Source organism: Crocuta crocuta, unplaced genomic scaffold, assembly GCF_008692635.1.
Source record: "Crocuta crocuta isolate KB4526 unplaced genomic scaffold, BGI_CrCroc_1.0 scaffold45, whole genome shotgun sequence".
NCBI lineage: Eukaryota > Metazoa > Chordata > Mammalia > Carnivora > Hyaenidae > Crocuta > Crocuta crocuta.
The window spans coordinates 936,214-950,207 of NW_027530544.1; the positions used below are offsets into that span (position 1 = coordinate 936,214).

The window sequence follows — 13,994 nt, forward strand, 5'->3', positions numbered from 1 at the left end:
GAAAGTCATCCTTTCCCTCCAATGACCGAATTCTGCAATGATAGATTTACTGACTCATTTGAATACTATCATGCAAGCCCTCCTCTGCCTTTCTAAGATTTATTTTACCATTTTCCTTTTCATTGCCCCTGGAAATATTGCCCAGGAAAATTCCACCCAAAATTAGTTTTTGCATATGAAAACAAGATAAGTTAAAGTACCAAAAGAAAGTTTGTTTGAACGGTATCCAGCTTATAATATTGCCCTCTTACTTAATGGAAGCAATAAACCCCACAAACATAAATAAAAAGATAAAATCATCAGTGACCAAAAAAGGTCCACGTTCTTGCCAATAAATTTATAAAAATCAAAAAGGTATAATAGAATAAAATCAGATACTGAAACTGTATTTTCTCTTATAAGAACTTATGATCTCAACTTGGAAAACAATCAAATAAATATGTACACTGAGTCAGAAAATTATTTTAATAGTTACAAAACATTTTTTTTACAGAATCAGTATAAAATAACAGTTGATTTTTCCATAATTATCAGAATTATTTGTACTTAAGGTCTTGGCTAAGTGGGGCTGAAATCAACACAAGGTCTTGGACTGTTGGCTCAGAAATCATCCTAGGAAGCCCACCTTGTTGATATCTGTCATGCTTAGCTCTTATGAGATGTCCTGGTTCTTTTATAAAAAAGTATCTTTTTATTCATTCTTTGGAGGCTTGAAGTGAATTCGGCAACGTTCATTAAACACCTAAAATATTTAAACACAGACAAAGGTCACTGAGTCATCTTGTATAAATCAAACCTGGAACTGAATTAAATTTAGCATGGTTCAGGAGGACAAAACCACTTTTATCCCAGGTCAACAGATTTAGAGAACTAAATCTGTTTAGTTTCCTCAGCAGTTCAAACTGACTTACAAGTGCTAAGAATACAGAAGGTTTTGATGTCCATTTATGAGATAATTTTAACTTTTTAATAAAATTCATATTATTCAAGGAAAAAAATCATCACAAGCTTGCTTATTTATTTAGTAACAGTAACCAACAAACATTTTCATTCCATATTCTGGACAGTTAAACAAAAATATCTAAAAATAAATTTGAGATAAAGCTTTTTTTCTTCTTTTTACAATGCAGATTTTACTTAGCTATCTGTTGTGATTTCCTAAAAGAATAGCAGATCCCTCTCACAAGTAGGTATACTTAAAGGGAGAGCAATCATTTGTTAAACTATGTAAATTTATAAAATGTTTTGTTCTATTTAACTTGTTTTCTAAAAACCTAAATAAATAACCTATCATAAATGTTAAAAGAACATTCTATACTCAGTGTCTGTCAATATGGGAGTGTGTTAAATAAAAATTTTGGTACAGCCATTCAGTGGAATATAATGCAAACATAAAAAAGAATAGGGAAGCTCTGTATGTTCTGATTTGAAAAGACCTCCAAGATATATTAAGGGGGAAAAAAAAGTGTGGACAGTAATAGTTCCATACATGCAACTAACAGGAAAATGTGTGTATACTCACAAAAAATTAGAAAATGTGCAAATATCTAATAGTATATGCCATCCTTTTAGAAGGAGAGGGAAAGGAAATGGCTGAAAGGGAGGAATGAGAGGTAGAATTTTTTACCATATATCCTTTAATATTTAAAAAATATTTAATCATGTCTAAAAATTTTAAGTGTCCAAATAAAAAATTACAAAAATCTATAAGAATTTCTTCTTAGAATTTACCTTTATTCTTCATTGACATAAGGAACAAATCATTTTTAAGGTTAAAACACACACACACACACACGCACACACACAAACAACCTATAATGGCCACTGTGGACTACCATAAAAATAAAAGAAAAATCTACAGAGGGAGCTTTTATGGTACTGGTTTATTCAATCTCTTAAGCTGGGTGGAAGACACATGAGTGTTCATTCTATCAATATTCCTTAAATTCAACATGTTATATCCTCTTTGGTATGTGTTAACTCACAATTAAAAGAAAAAGTACAGAAATTAAATATACTCTTTCTGGCCCTTTCGTCTTACAGTTCATCTCTTGTTGGTTTCCAGTCCTGACATTTCCCTCAAGTTCCCAATGCTCAAACCAGGGGAGGCTTCAGATTAGTGGCCTTGGCACAATGGTTGGGACATGTATGACTTGGCCAAGCTTCTCCAAATCTTGTTCCTAAACGCCTTCCTAACTTTTGCTGGCCTACTGCACGATAGCTACATTTTTTTTTTTTTAAATCACATAGAGAACTTGGGTTTTTATAGACTGGGTGGAGTGTATTTTCTTTAAAACAAGTAACAAATCTAAAAATGCTTCACTCCTCCCACTACATTTGACATATACCAACTTCTCCACTGGGTTTTTCAAATCAGATATTCATTGTACCCTCCCTATCCCATCCCAAGAGTAAATATTATCTCTCTGTAGAACATAAATGAACAAATATCGCCAAAGTTTTTCAAGCAGTAAACACCTTCTCACGTTGGTAGAAAGAGCAGGAATAGGAAATCCTGGCCGAGAGGACAGAATAAAGAAAAGTGATATAGCAAAGACAATTAATTTGTACTCTGCAATTTATTCTTAGCTCTACAAGTTGGTACATTCTAGTTTGGGTTCAGTTAACCTCTCTCTGTGTTTAACCTCATTCCATTGCTTAATTTCAAAGGATAAAACAGAATTTTCAGCTCATTCTTTCAGATTTCATAGATTTTTTTCCCTTTGGAAATCTTTGAAGTTTTAGAGAAGGGTATACAGATATACCATTTCATACAACTGAAGTCAGCATTTTGTGATTTTTGACTACAGGTAAAGTCCTTGAATCCTGGTCCTCCAATAATTCCTATTCAGAACTAGGCAGGTAGCAATAAGGAACATGTGAACCTAGCAGCCATAAAAAGCTCTATTATCAGGTATCAGTAAAGTTATGTACAAATAAGTTTTGTGATCAGGTATGTCAGAAAGCAAGCCATTGTAAAAAATTGCTAATGAAGCATAGTTAATGATATGAAAATTTATGCAAACCAATGGGGTTTTAAAAGGCTAATTTTAACAAATAAGGCCATTGAAGGTTCTGAGTTAACTACTAATAACCTTAAATAACAAATATGCCCATAATTAGTATTAGGAAACATACAAAATGTCTCCAATTCTGTTACCATGGCATGTCATGAAATCTACCATACGACTCTAAAGTTGATTTTTATAAGGTGACTGTATTTGGATGCCAACTGCATCCTTCTCAAAGTTAAAACTTTCAGTTGCTTATAAATGAAGGATGTCTATTCTTCTTGAGAGCTTCAAGGGACTCCTTACTCCCCTCCCTTGGTTTCCCTTTGCTAGTTCAGTTTCCCTCCTAGTTCCCTCCAAGAAACAGCATTATTTTATACCTTCCAGCTCCTGTCATTTACAACTTCTTCAACATTTAATTCTGACTGCATCCATTTTAACTGCAAAAAAGAAAAAAAAAGGTTGGAGTTATGAAAATTCAAATTAAAGAACTAAAACCAAGTTCTATTTATAGTTTCCTAATAAAATGAGCTATTGCTCCTCCATTTGTTAATGATATCACCTGGGCTAGATCTTGGACATAGCCCATTATTCCAGTATCTAATCGGCTGTTAAATCTTGTAAAGCTGTGGTTCTCAAGCATATTATAATCACCTTGAGAGCCTTATTTATTTTTAAGTTTATTTATTTTGAGAGAGAGAGAGAAAGAAAAAGTTTGAGCAGGGAAGGGACAGAGAGAGAATCCCAAGGAGGCTCCATGTTGTCAGCACAGAGCCTGACATGGAGCTCAAACTCACAATCGTGAGATCGTGACCTGAGAGGAAATCAAGAGTTGGACACTTAACCGACTGAGCCACCCAGGCACCCCTCACCTTGAGANACAACGGGAATACAAATGGTCAATAAACATTTTTTTAAATATACAATCTTGGTCATATAAAAAAAAATGCAAATCAAGCCATAATATGACAAACATTTTTTTAAATGAGTATGTCTGATAAAACCTACTACTACTGAGAGTATGGGAAAAGATATACGCATTGTTAGTAAGAGTATATATTGTTGCAACCTCTATGGAGGGCAATTTGGTAAGATTTATAAAAATGTAAATTCACATGTCCTTGAATTCAATAATTCTAGTTCTAGTTACTGATCCTACAATACAGATTTGCAAAGACAACACAGAATAAAAATGAGGTGGCAACCTTATTCGGATAAAGAAAAAAGAATCAAGAAGAAAAAAGAGAAAGAAGGGGAATACATAAGGCCCATATGATCTAAAAAGGCAGGTGTTTTCCACACCTTGAGCATACAGCCAGAGCTCAGGCTAATGCTACAGTCTTTCTAATTTTCCTGACAACTGCCAACCTAATTATTCCATCAGAAAAGTAGCCAATTCCATTGCCAGGCCCAGATGGGGGGGCCCATCATACTCCTAGTCACTTCTGGTGAAAGAAACTTAAACGGAAAGAAACTACCTAGCTCCAGGAAGAAGGCTTGGAAATATCCAGGAAAATGAGGACAAAAAGCATGAACTACAGGTTGAAGCAGCCAAGAGGTTAAAACCAGGATGCCTTCCTAGGGCCAAAGTTAAGACTCAAGCCAGGAGATTTGGGAACAAAATACCAGAGAGCCAGACAAGATCTAGGCAACCACGAGTCAGGAACCCAGGCCCATGAACCTGACCAGTTAGCAGCAGAGTTCAGGCAGGATGTTTAAGCAGTGTGCATGTAACACTAATAAGACAAGAACTTAATACTGACCCATTGCTAGACTCAGAACTGGTGTTAGAGTATAGGCAGGTACATAGGACTGAAACTAGAATAAGAGGTAGGACTGCATTTCTGACAACCAGTCTCGTGCTGTAAAGTAGTAACAAGACTGACCATCTGCTGACATCAAAGCAACCTCAGATTTTAATCAGCTACATGGACCAGAAATCATTAAAGCTTCACTGCTCTGTCAAAGCCTGGACTGACTGCCAAAGAAGTAACAAACTCAATCAAAAAACAGGGTCATGACATGCCACTAGAACAAATGGGTTTAGACTTCTCCTACATAGGTATATAGGTATAAAGAAAAAAGAATCAAGAAGAAAAACAGAGAAAGAGGGGAATACATAAGGCCCAAATGATCTAGAAAGGCATGAGTTTTCCACACCTTGAGCATACAGCCAGAGGTCTGACGAAGACTAAGGAGCAATAATCACATGTTGCAGGGAGGCAGATTTTCATAGTATACAAGAAAATCTTTCAGTAATTAGTTTCCAAAAAGAGAATGCACTGCTACAGAGGATTTGCATACTCCTCCTCCCCTACCCCTTAATAGTGATTAAACAAAAAGTATAAACCAGTGGTTAGGAGCTATTGTAAGGAGGATTAATGTAAAAAATATGGGGTCCCAGAAACTCAAAAAAGGAAAGGAAAACAACCACTAAGTGCATTAGGTAATATGCTAACTCTTACACACATTATATAACTTAATCCTCATCTCTAAAAACAAAAACAAAAGAAGTCTCAACTCCACAAACCAAAAATCAGATTATTTCAGAGTAATTAACTTACAAGTTTACAAAGCCACCAAGTGGTAGATGGGATTCATTTCATTAGGGCCATCTGCCTTTATAATCCATGTTTTTTCTATTCTTGAATGCTGCAGATATTACAACCAACTTTTAATACAATTTCAGCACCACCAACAAAATGCTACCTCAGAGATGGTTGTTTTTGAGGCTTTAGGTTTTAAGCAGGTAAACTTCCTTTCAAAGGAAGTTGGAATAGGTGACAGTGGGTGATAGTAGTTACACAGTTCCAACAAGGAATGTGCTTTTTCTGAGTTAAGGACTCTGGGAAAGAACTGGGAACTTTTACACTGGCATCTCTGCATATAAATAAAGTATGTTCTCTACAGTAATCGCAGAATCTGACTATCAGTCACGATTTGATGTAAAAGCACTGAATCCAGAGTCAGAAGTCATGGGTTAAAGTCTCAGCTCTACCACTTACTAGCTGGGGTTGTCAGTACCTCTTAGTCCCAGCTTCCTCATCAAAAAAATGAAGAGGTAGAGCTGGAACATCTCTAAGAGTTCTCTTTCTGATTCCATAATCTTCATGAAAATGAAGAAAGCTTGAAAATTAAAAAAAATTCAAGCTTCCTTATTTGGTTAGGTACTATTCATGGTTACCCTCTAGTCCTACACAGTATCTGACTAGAAAGCTACCTTTTATAACTTGATGACTGGTTTCTGAAACTACTGCTTACAGTGGTCATCCTGGTGATTCTCTCTGTGCTCTAGAGGCTGAAGGGCAGAGATGAGGGTGGGCCAATTATGTGACACATCACTCCCAACGACTCCGTGGTTTCTGAACTTTGCTCTCCATTCGAGTCACTGTAGTGTTTGTTTGATGTAATTTGCAAATAATGAGTTTCAGTTTGATATAATAGCCCTGCCCTGCAATTTCCTTTGTCAAAACTTTCAAGAGTCTGTTAAAATACAAAATCCAAAAATAACTAGATTTTAACTAGCTTTATAGAAATTATCTATAAAAGCCTTCATAATCAATGACTAAGATGACGATTTCAGCATTAAGTTCACTGCCTGAGGACCCCACCACTGCCTGATGAATGAGCAGGTATGGAATACAGGACTGTAGCAATTGTCATGAATAGAGAGCCACAAAGACAGTGGAAGAATCCAGCAAGACAGTGCATCAGTGGGATGACTGAGCAAGTGCACACACTCAGCTATGGGCAGCTACAAAAATAAAGGCTTGAGAGAGATGCTAAGGCTCCTTTTTCAAAGTTTGGCTACATCTACTAAATGAAGGGCAGACCTCATGACTGTTCAGTAATGAAAAACACAATTCTGTCCCATACCGGGTTTTCAGTCATCCAATATGCAAGTATCAGCAAGTCACCTATTGCACTACCCTGAAATATAGACATGCTTCTGATAATTGCTCAGTGGTCATGTAGGAAAAAGCCCTTCTTAGGAAATCACCAAGTATGTAAGGAGCAAAGGAACAATGTACCCAACATTGTTGCCAAATGGTTCAGGGAAAAAAATGCCTATGTGAGGTAGGAAGGGGAAGAAAACAAGGAAAGGAGGGAAGGAGGAGGGAGAAGGAGGGGAGGGTGGAGAGAATGTATTGCAAAGCAGGTGGGGCAAAATGCAAACAATAGGTGAATGTAGGTAAAGGGTATAAGTAAGTTCCCTGTACTATTCTTGCAATTTTTCTGTAAATTTAAAATTATATCAAATTTTTAAAAAAATCACTCTTTAAACAGCCCCCCTGCAAAGAAAGACAGCAATGCATTTCACTTCATAAAATATGGTACACATTTCAACTGTTTTATTGACATGTCACCATTAACGGCTATAAAGGAACGGTTCTGTTCCATTTCTTATACTCTGAGGTCCACACCCTATCTACATTACAGCTGACTTTGGGGAAAAAAGGCTTCCTCTGACATATCACTCAGTAGATACTTGCTGTTTTCTTAAAAGTGAAAACTGTAGGGATGCAAGATAGATTGGAAACAAAAAAAGTATCCAAAAAGAACCAAAGACCCATAGCAACTTCTTTTACATTCTCAAAATGTAAATATGTTAAAAAAGTTTATTTTTAAGTCAAGCCTTTAAACATAGATACAGATATGATTTCCCGTTGTGGTGTTGGTCTGTATCAATCCTACTATATTTAATAGTACAATATATAAAGAAATGGAAAGAAAATATGATTGTATGTTTCTTTAAGCTAAAGCTGCTACACTGCATATATTCATGAAATGCAAATTAACACACCAACTAGTATCTAAATGTAATAAAATAAAGCCCACTAAAAATGATTGATCCTTTTTTCTTTTAAAGTAATGTCCATTTCTTTTTTTTTAAACATGTATTTATTTTTGAGAAAGAGAGACAGAGAGACAGAGACAGAACATGAGCAGGGGAGGGGCAAAGAGAGGGAGACAGAGTCTGAAGCAGCTCCAGGATCTGAGCTGTCAGCACAGAGCCCACTTCCGATCTTGCCACCCTTTCTCTCTGCCCCTCCTCCCCTACTTATGCTTTCTTTCTCTCAAAAAAATAAATAAGGTATTAAAAAAATTGCCTTTATTTGGATAGCTAAATTTATTTTGATAGCTATTTTGAAAATCTTTTGCTTAGAAATTTAAAGCTTATTCAACTTACCTTTGTCTGTTCTTTTCTAAGTTGCTTTAATAACGTTAAATCATCCAAATTCTTTTCTCTCTCTTCTCGGAGGCGTTTTACTACAGCTGAGGTCTGAGCTATACAATTTTTTATGACTCTGTCCCTGCTGGCATGAGCTTCCATCAACTAAAAGAACAAAGGAACAAGAGAGAAAAATCATACCAATTTTTTACATTTTAGTGTTTTTTCTTAAATTCTTATATTTAGGCTACAGAAATATAATGTTTCTAAAACAATTTTTAAAAACTGAATCTATGGAAGAGAACACTATGCTGAACCAGCTAAATCACCTAAAAACAGATCTAAGGAAGCACCTCCCATGGTGGAAAGTATGAGGTCGGGTTGTCTTCCTCCTTCAATATGCTTCTGGGATTTCCCACTCCTCTTTCTGCAATCCCCACACAGGGCTTTTCATTTCAGTCCCTTCTCCCCACATTTCTGTCCCCAGTATTCCCTCCCTTGTGTTCTACCCTCCACCCACCCTCACACACTTTCGGGGCCACTACTGCTATTCTTCCTCTCTTTTTTCTCCTTTCATAGGTTTTTTTCAACCTTGTGTTGTCACTAAGTGCAAGAAATTATGTAGTGATGTGAAGAAGCAATCCACGACGATAAAGAAAAACAAAGAATGTTACTTTTACCTATGCAAGACAGAGCCTTTTGCAGGGTTTTAAGGTATTAATATGGGAAAATTGTGTATGAAGTACAGATTATTGGCTCCATCAACTATGTGTGCCAGCTAAAGGGACATCTGGCAGGGCAATTCTTTACTCACTTTCATCTTTATGTAACAAATCCAATACAACAATTTGCATTTATTTTCTTCCTTCATTCACGAAGTATGATGGTCATTATTCAAACACGTTCCCATGATCATACTCAAATTCGGATGATGCCCCATAAACATGGGGGAGAATAAAAACAAAGTGCTAAAATAATATATAATCGCCATTATAATTAGTGGAGCATATAAAAGTGGTTCAGTTCCAACTAAAATTTAGGTGTTAACTTCCTCCATGTAATCATGTTGTATCATTCCTTCTTCCCTCTGAGGAGAGTATCTTAATGCTATGCTAATAACAGTTATACTAGGGCTAACCTAACTGTTATACACATTTTTATATAAAATACAAGACTAAACCATTCTATAAGCATTCTTCCTGTGTTATTTGAAATATATCTCTTAATGATCATGTCAGGACCCTGCAGTTAAGAACTACTGATCTAATATGCACCAGGAAAAAAACCTATGCATTTCCAGAGTGCAATAATACTAAAAGTGCATGGATTATAAATCCTACCTGTGTGAAGAGAAGTAAATCAAACTAAGAGACATTAGCCCCAACTATAGTAAATTACTAACATGCTAATTTTTTTCATTGTAATGTTTAGGATTCACAAGGACAACCCAAGGCTTATATTTCATTGCCTAATACACTGCTCTGTTACTTGTTTCCTCCTTCAGGTATAATTCCAGAAAATGAAAGGAGCCAATGAGGGCAGGGAAATTCCCCAAATGGAAGAAAAGAGCCATCCTTACTTAGAGTTAAGAAGCTCTTCCTGTGTGACACTGGCTAAGTAATTAGCATCTCCAGGTTTCAGTTTCCTCTTTTACAAAATTATGAATTATGAGTAAATAATTGCTAATATCCTTTCTACCTCTAAAATTTAAGGGTAACATAACTCAATATACTGCTCATATGTCAGATGCTATTTAATCACTTTGATATTTTGTCTAAACCCCCAATAATTGGTGGAATAGCATTAGCACCAACTAGGAGTCTGTCAAAGTATTTTCATTTTTTCTATCTGCATTTTAAAATCCCCAAATTCAAATTATGTACATGTTATTAAAATGTTCAATATTTTCCTCTCTCACCACACAGGTTCCTTCCATGGTTGGGCTCTCCTCCACTGTTCCTCTCTTTAACTTGGCCCCTTTCCTGCAGATATACTTCTTGCTGAAAACCACCCTCCTACCTTCGCCTGTGTACTTTTCCTTCAGATTAGTCCCACTGTGAACCCACTCTCCTATGGACAGAAAGACTGAGCAAATCATCTTTTATTCTGTGCTATCAATTATTTTAGTCTAGCTTTCATGATCATCCTTCAAGAAAATTCAGAATTAAGAGCCATATGCAAGAGGAATATACATGGACTTCTATACACATGTCAAAGAAATGAGGACGCTTGATAACTAGTAGCTCCCTTGGTTACAGGAGAAAATTTCTCAATGATAACCATATCATAACCATACTTCCTTTGATTTGGGGTAGGCAATTTTGAAATGAAGGCATTTAGGATGGGGCAAGAGAGTGACTCGAAGCTAGTCTAGCAGGGGTCTATCTAGGACTTCCCAGTTTTACGGTGCTTTACCAAAACTCTAAGAACTTCTTTTAGTCAAATTTTTACCTATCTTTTTTTTTTTAATTTTTTCAATGTTAATTTATTTTTTTGAGAAAGAGAGACAGAGCACGAGCAGAGGTGGGGCAGAGAGAGAGAGGCAGACACAGAATCTGAAGCAGGCTCCAGGCTCTGAGCTGTCAGCACAGAACCTGATATGGGGCTCGAACTCACAAACCACAAGATCCTGACCTGAGCCAAAGTCAGACACTTAACTGACTGAGCCACCCAGGTGCCCCTCACCTACTATCTTTTAACGATTATTTTAAAACAGTGCTTTTTGCCTTTAAGGGAAACAATGCCAACAGTTTTCCTGATTATAGTTTTTGGGTGTTTTTCTTTCATGAAGAAAGGTTGATTCTAAATTAACTCTACATTAAACTCTAATTTCTGGGGGCACCTGGGTGGCTCAGGCCATGACCTCACAGTTCGTGGGTTCAAGCCCCACGTCGGGCTCTGTGCTGACAGCTAGCTCAGAGCCTGGAGCCTGTTTCAGATTCTGTGTTTCCCTCTCTCTCTGACCCTCCCTGCTCACACTGTCTCTCTCTCTCTCTCTCTCAGAAATAAATAAAAAAACATTAAAAAAATTTTTAAATAATAAAAAAATAAAATAAGCTCTAATTTCTGAAATGTCATTTGTCAGAACCCTGACAATGACCCTTGGTTTAAGCATCATTAAGATAAAAATACTAGGGGCGCCCAGGTGGCTCAGTTGGTTAAGTGGCCCACTTTGGCTCAGGTCATGATCTCACAGTTCATGGGTTCGAGCCCTGCGTAGGGCTCTGTGCTGACAGCTCAAAGCCTAGAGCCTGTTTTGAGTTCTGTGTCTCCCTCTTTCCCTCTGCCCCTCCCTCACTCGTGCTCTGTCCCTCTGTCTCTCAAAATAAATAAATGTTAAAAAAATTTTTTTAATGTTTTTTATTTCTGAGAGAGAGTTTATCAAAATAAACTATTAGAAATTAAAAAAATAGGGGCGCCTGGGTGGCTCAGTCAGTTAAGCGTCTGACTTTGGCTCAGGTCANGACTTTTTAATGTTCAGCATTGATTTTTACGTTTATCTTGAGAATAAACAATGTACAGCTAGAAAAAATTCATAGATTCAAGGGACTATGCTCTAATAATGAAATATTTTTATTAAGAATAATAATAATTATTATTAAAAAATAATTAAAAAATTATTTTTATTAAGAATATTCTAAGATTTGGAATTTCTACAATTAGTAGTTCATAATAACTTTGCTGATCATCTGCTATGAAGAAGTATGATCATTAGAGAGAGTGCAAACATTCCTTCATCAGCTATAGAAGGAAGGGTCAGGGGCTAAAAGAAGTCAAAGTAACCTTAAGCAATTTGGACATTTCACAGAGCTCCACTCTTAACTGAGATAATATCTAAGGGAACTCAGTGGTACTTACTGGCATGGGCACTCTGCCACAGGCCAGATCCCTGGCACAAAACCACTTTCTCTGATGTTCATGTTGCTGAATCCCTTTAGGATACAGACAGATAAAAACCCAAACACATACATGAGAATATCCAAGACAGAAAGATCTCAAATATCCAAAACAAAAGGTTCCAATCTGCAAGATTATCTTAGTTCAACAAAGGGATAAGAAATAATAACAACAATAATAATAGATGCACTAAACATTTATATGTAAAACATTTAGTATAGTAAGCGCTTTATATTACCTCAGTTAATCCTCTAACAACCCCATGAACTAGATACTGTTATGTTATTATTTTACAAATAAGGAAGCTGAGGCAAAAAGTTATGTAACATGTTCAAGGTTACAAGTTAGGAGGAAGTAAAGGTAGGATTTAATCTACATCTGGAATCCACATTGTTAATCCCTATGCTATAAATCTTTAGGTTAAAAAAAGATTATAAATGGAAACAATTGAATAGATTCTAGAGATTATATGGGTAGTGAGGGGGGCATCACTAAACTGATCATAAATTTCTATGATCAGAGCTACCCAAAGAAACTAAGTGAACAACCTCAAAATAAATTAGGGCTTCGATTCATGGCTCCCTACTTCCAATACTGGATTCTATTCATTAAAGTCCACAACTTTGCAATTTTTCTCAAGCCACAAGAATCACCTGACCACTCAATAAAATAACACACTTTCATATAAAAGCAGAACAAAAACATCAGCAATTATTAATGCTTTGAATTTAATTGGTATGAATAAAACTGACTGTTTTTCATAACTGAGAAATAGAATTTTAGGTTTTAAGTAATATCTTCTTTATAAGAATCTAAATAGTAATCTAGTGGGAGATCAAAGAAAAGCAAATGCCATTTGAACATTTGCTTCCAAATTAATGAAAAGATATAAGTAAATTGTAAAAAAAATACTTGGCTACATTACTATTTCCTTTTGCTTTTGGAAATTATAAAGAGACATAAAAGGAATCTTTAAGAGGCTATGAAAAAATATATATATTTGAGAAACCAAAGCCTCAGGAAAGGATAATTTATCTGTGGCTTCTCTCCCGACTATCAAATGCTTCTATTCCCCTCCCTGATGATTGAGGGAAGAAAAAAGATATAGAAAGTATAAAAGTCTGTAATTCATTATATCAGGTGTCTGGCTTCTTAGGATTGATTCATTCAAAGCCCTTTCTCTTATTTCACTGTCTTACTTGACTCACTCTCTACTCTGTTCCTTGGTGCATAAGGTTTCTTAAGTTAAAGGCTGCCCATAAAGGGCCAAAAAATGCCCTCATTCCTGAGAACTATCTCTCCAGAAACCTGTAAATAAGATCACACGTTTTCTTTAGTTTGTAGCAACCAAATCAAAACTTATACACACCCTCAGATGTAGGCAAGAAAACATGAAGATGTCATATTTTTGTCCAGTTTAATTATATGTCAATTGGTTTCTTATTTTGCCTGCAAAGAAAGGAATAAAGGAAGCACGGAAGACTAAAAAGATACACTTACAGACTCATAAAGTTGTTTACAGGTTTGGCTTGCATCAATTTTCCCTGCAAAGGAAGCTGTTGGAACCGTAGTGTTTAATTCATGTACTATTCTGTCATCAATCGTCCTCATCACCTTGAGTAATTCCTATATATATTTAAAATAAAAGAATAATAACCTGAATGGAAAGTTAAGTGATAAAAAAGAAACATTTAAACAACAACAAAAAAACTCCATAAATTTCTTGGATATTTTACAACGCTGTAAGTTAGAAGTAGAGAAACCATGACAAATTTAGTGCATCCACAGGAAAATCTTTATTACAAGAATAATATTACAAGAAGAATAATAGGTAGATTATTTAATAGTAATTCTAAGAATGGGCATCAACCCTGTTTCCTTGGCTCAAATGTGACCATCTCAAGGGTCATGAC

At 35.8% G+C, this 13,994-nt stretch overlaps 1 protein-coding gene across 3 annotated transcripts in view; it reads right to left on the reverse strand.

Annotated features, from left to right (window-relative positions):
* Positions 1–451: 451 nt before the first annotated feature.
* The window catches only part of MIX23 (mitochondrial matrix import factor 23), a 61,301-nt gene continuing 47,758 nt past the window's right edge, over positions 452–13,994 (reverse strand). For all 3 annotated transcript variants that reach the window (XM_077767603.1, XM_077767604.1, XM_077767602.1), the window contains exons 2-5: positions 13,582–13,707; positions 8,203–8,349; positions 3,392–3,451; positions 452–742 (exon numbers count right to left, since the gene is read on the reverse strand). In XM_077767603.1, the coding sequence (XP_077623729.1) occupies positions 692–742; positions 3,392–3,451; positions 8,203–8,349; positions 13,582–13,707 (384 nt within the window). In that variant the 3' untranslated portion in view covers positions 452–691. The remainder of the gene's footprint in view (positions 743–3,391; positions 3,452–8,202; positions 8,350–13,581; positions 13,708–13,994) is intronic.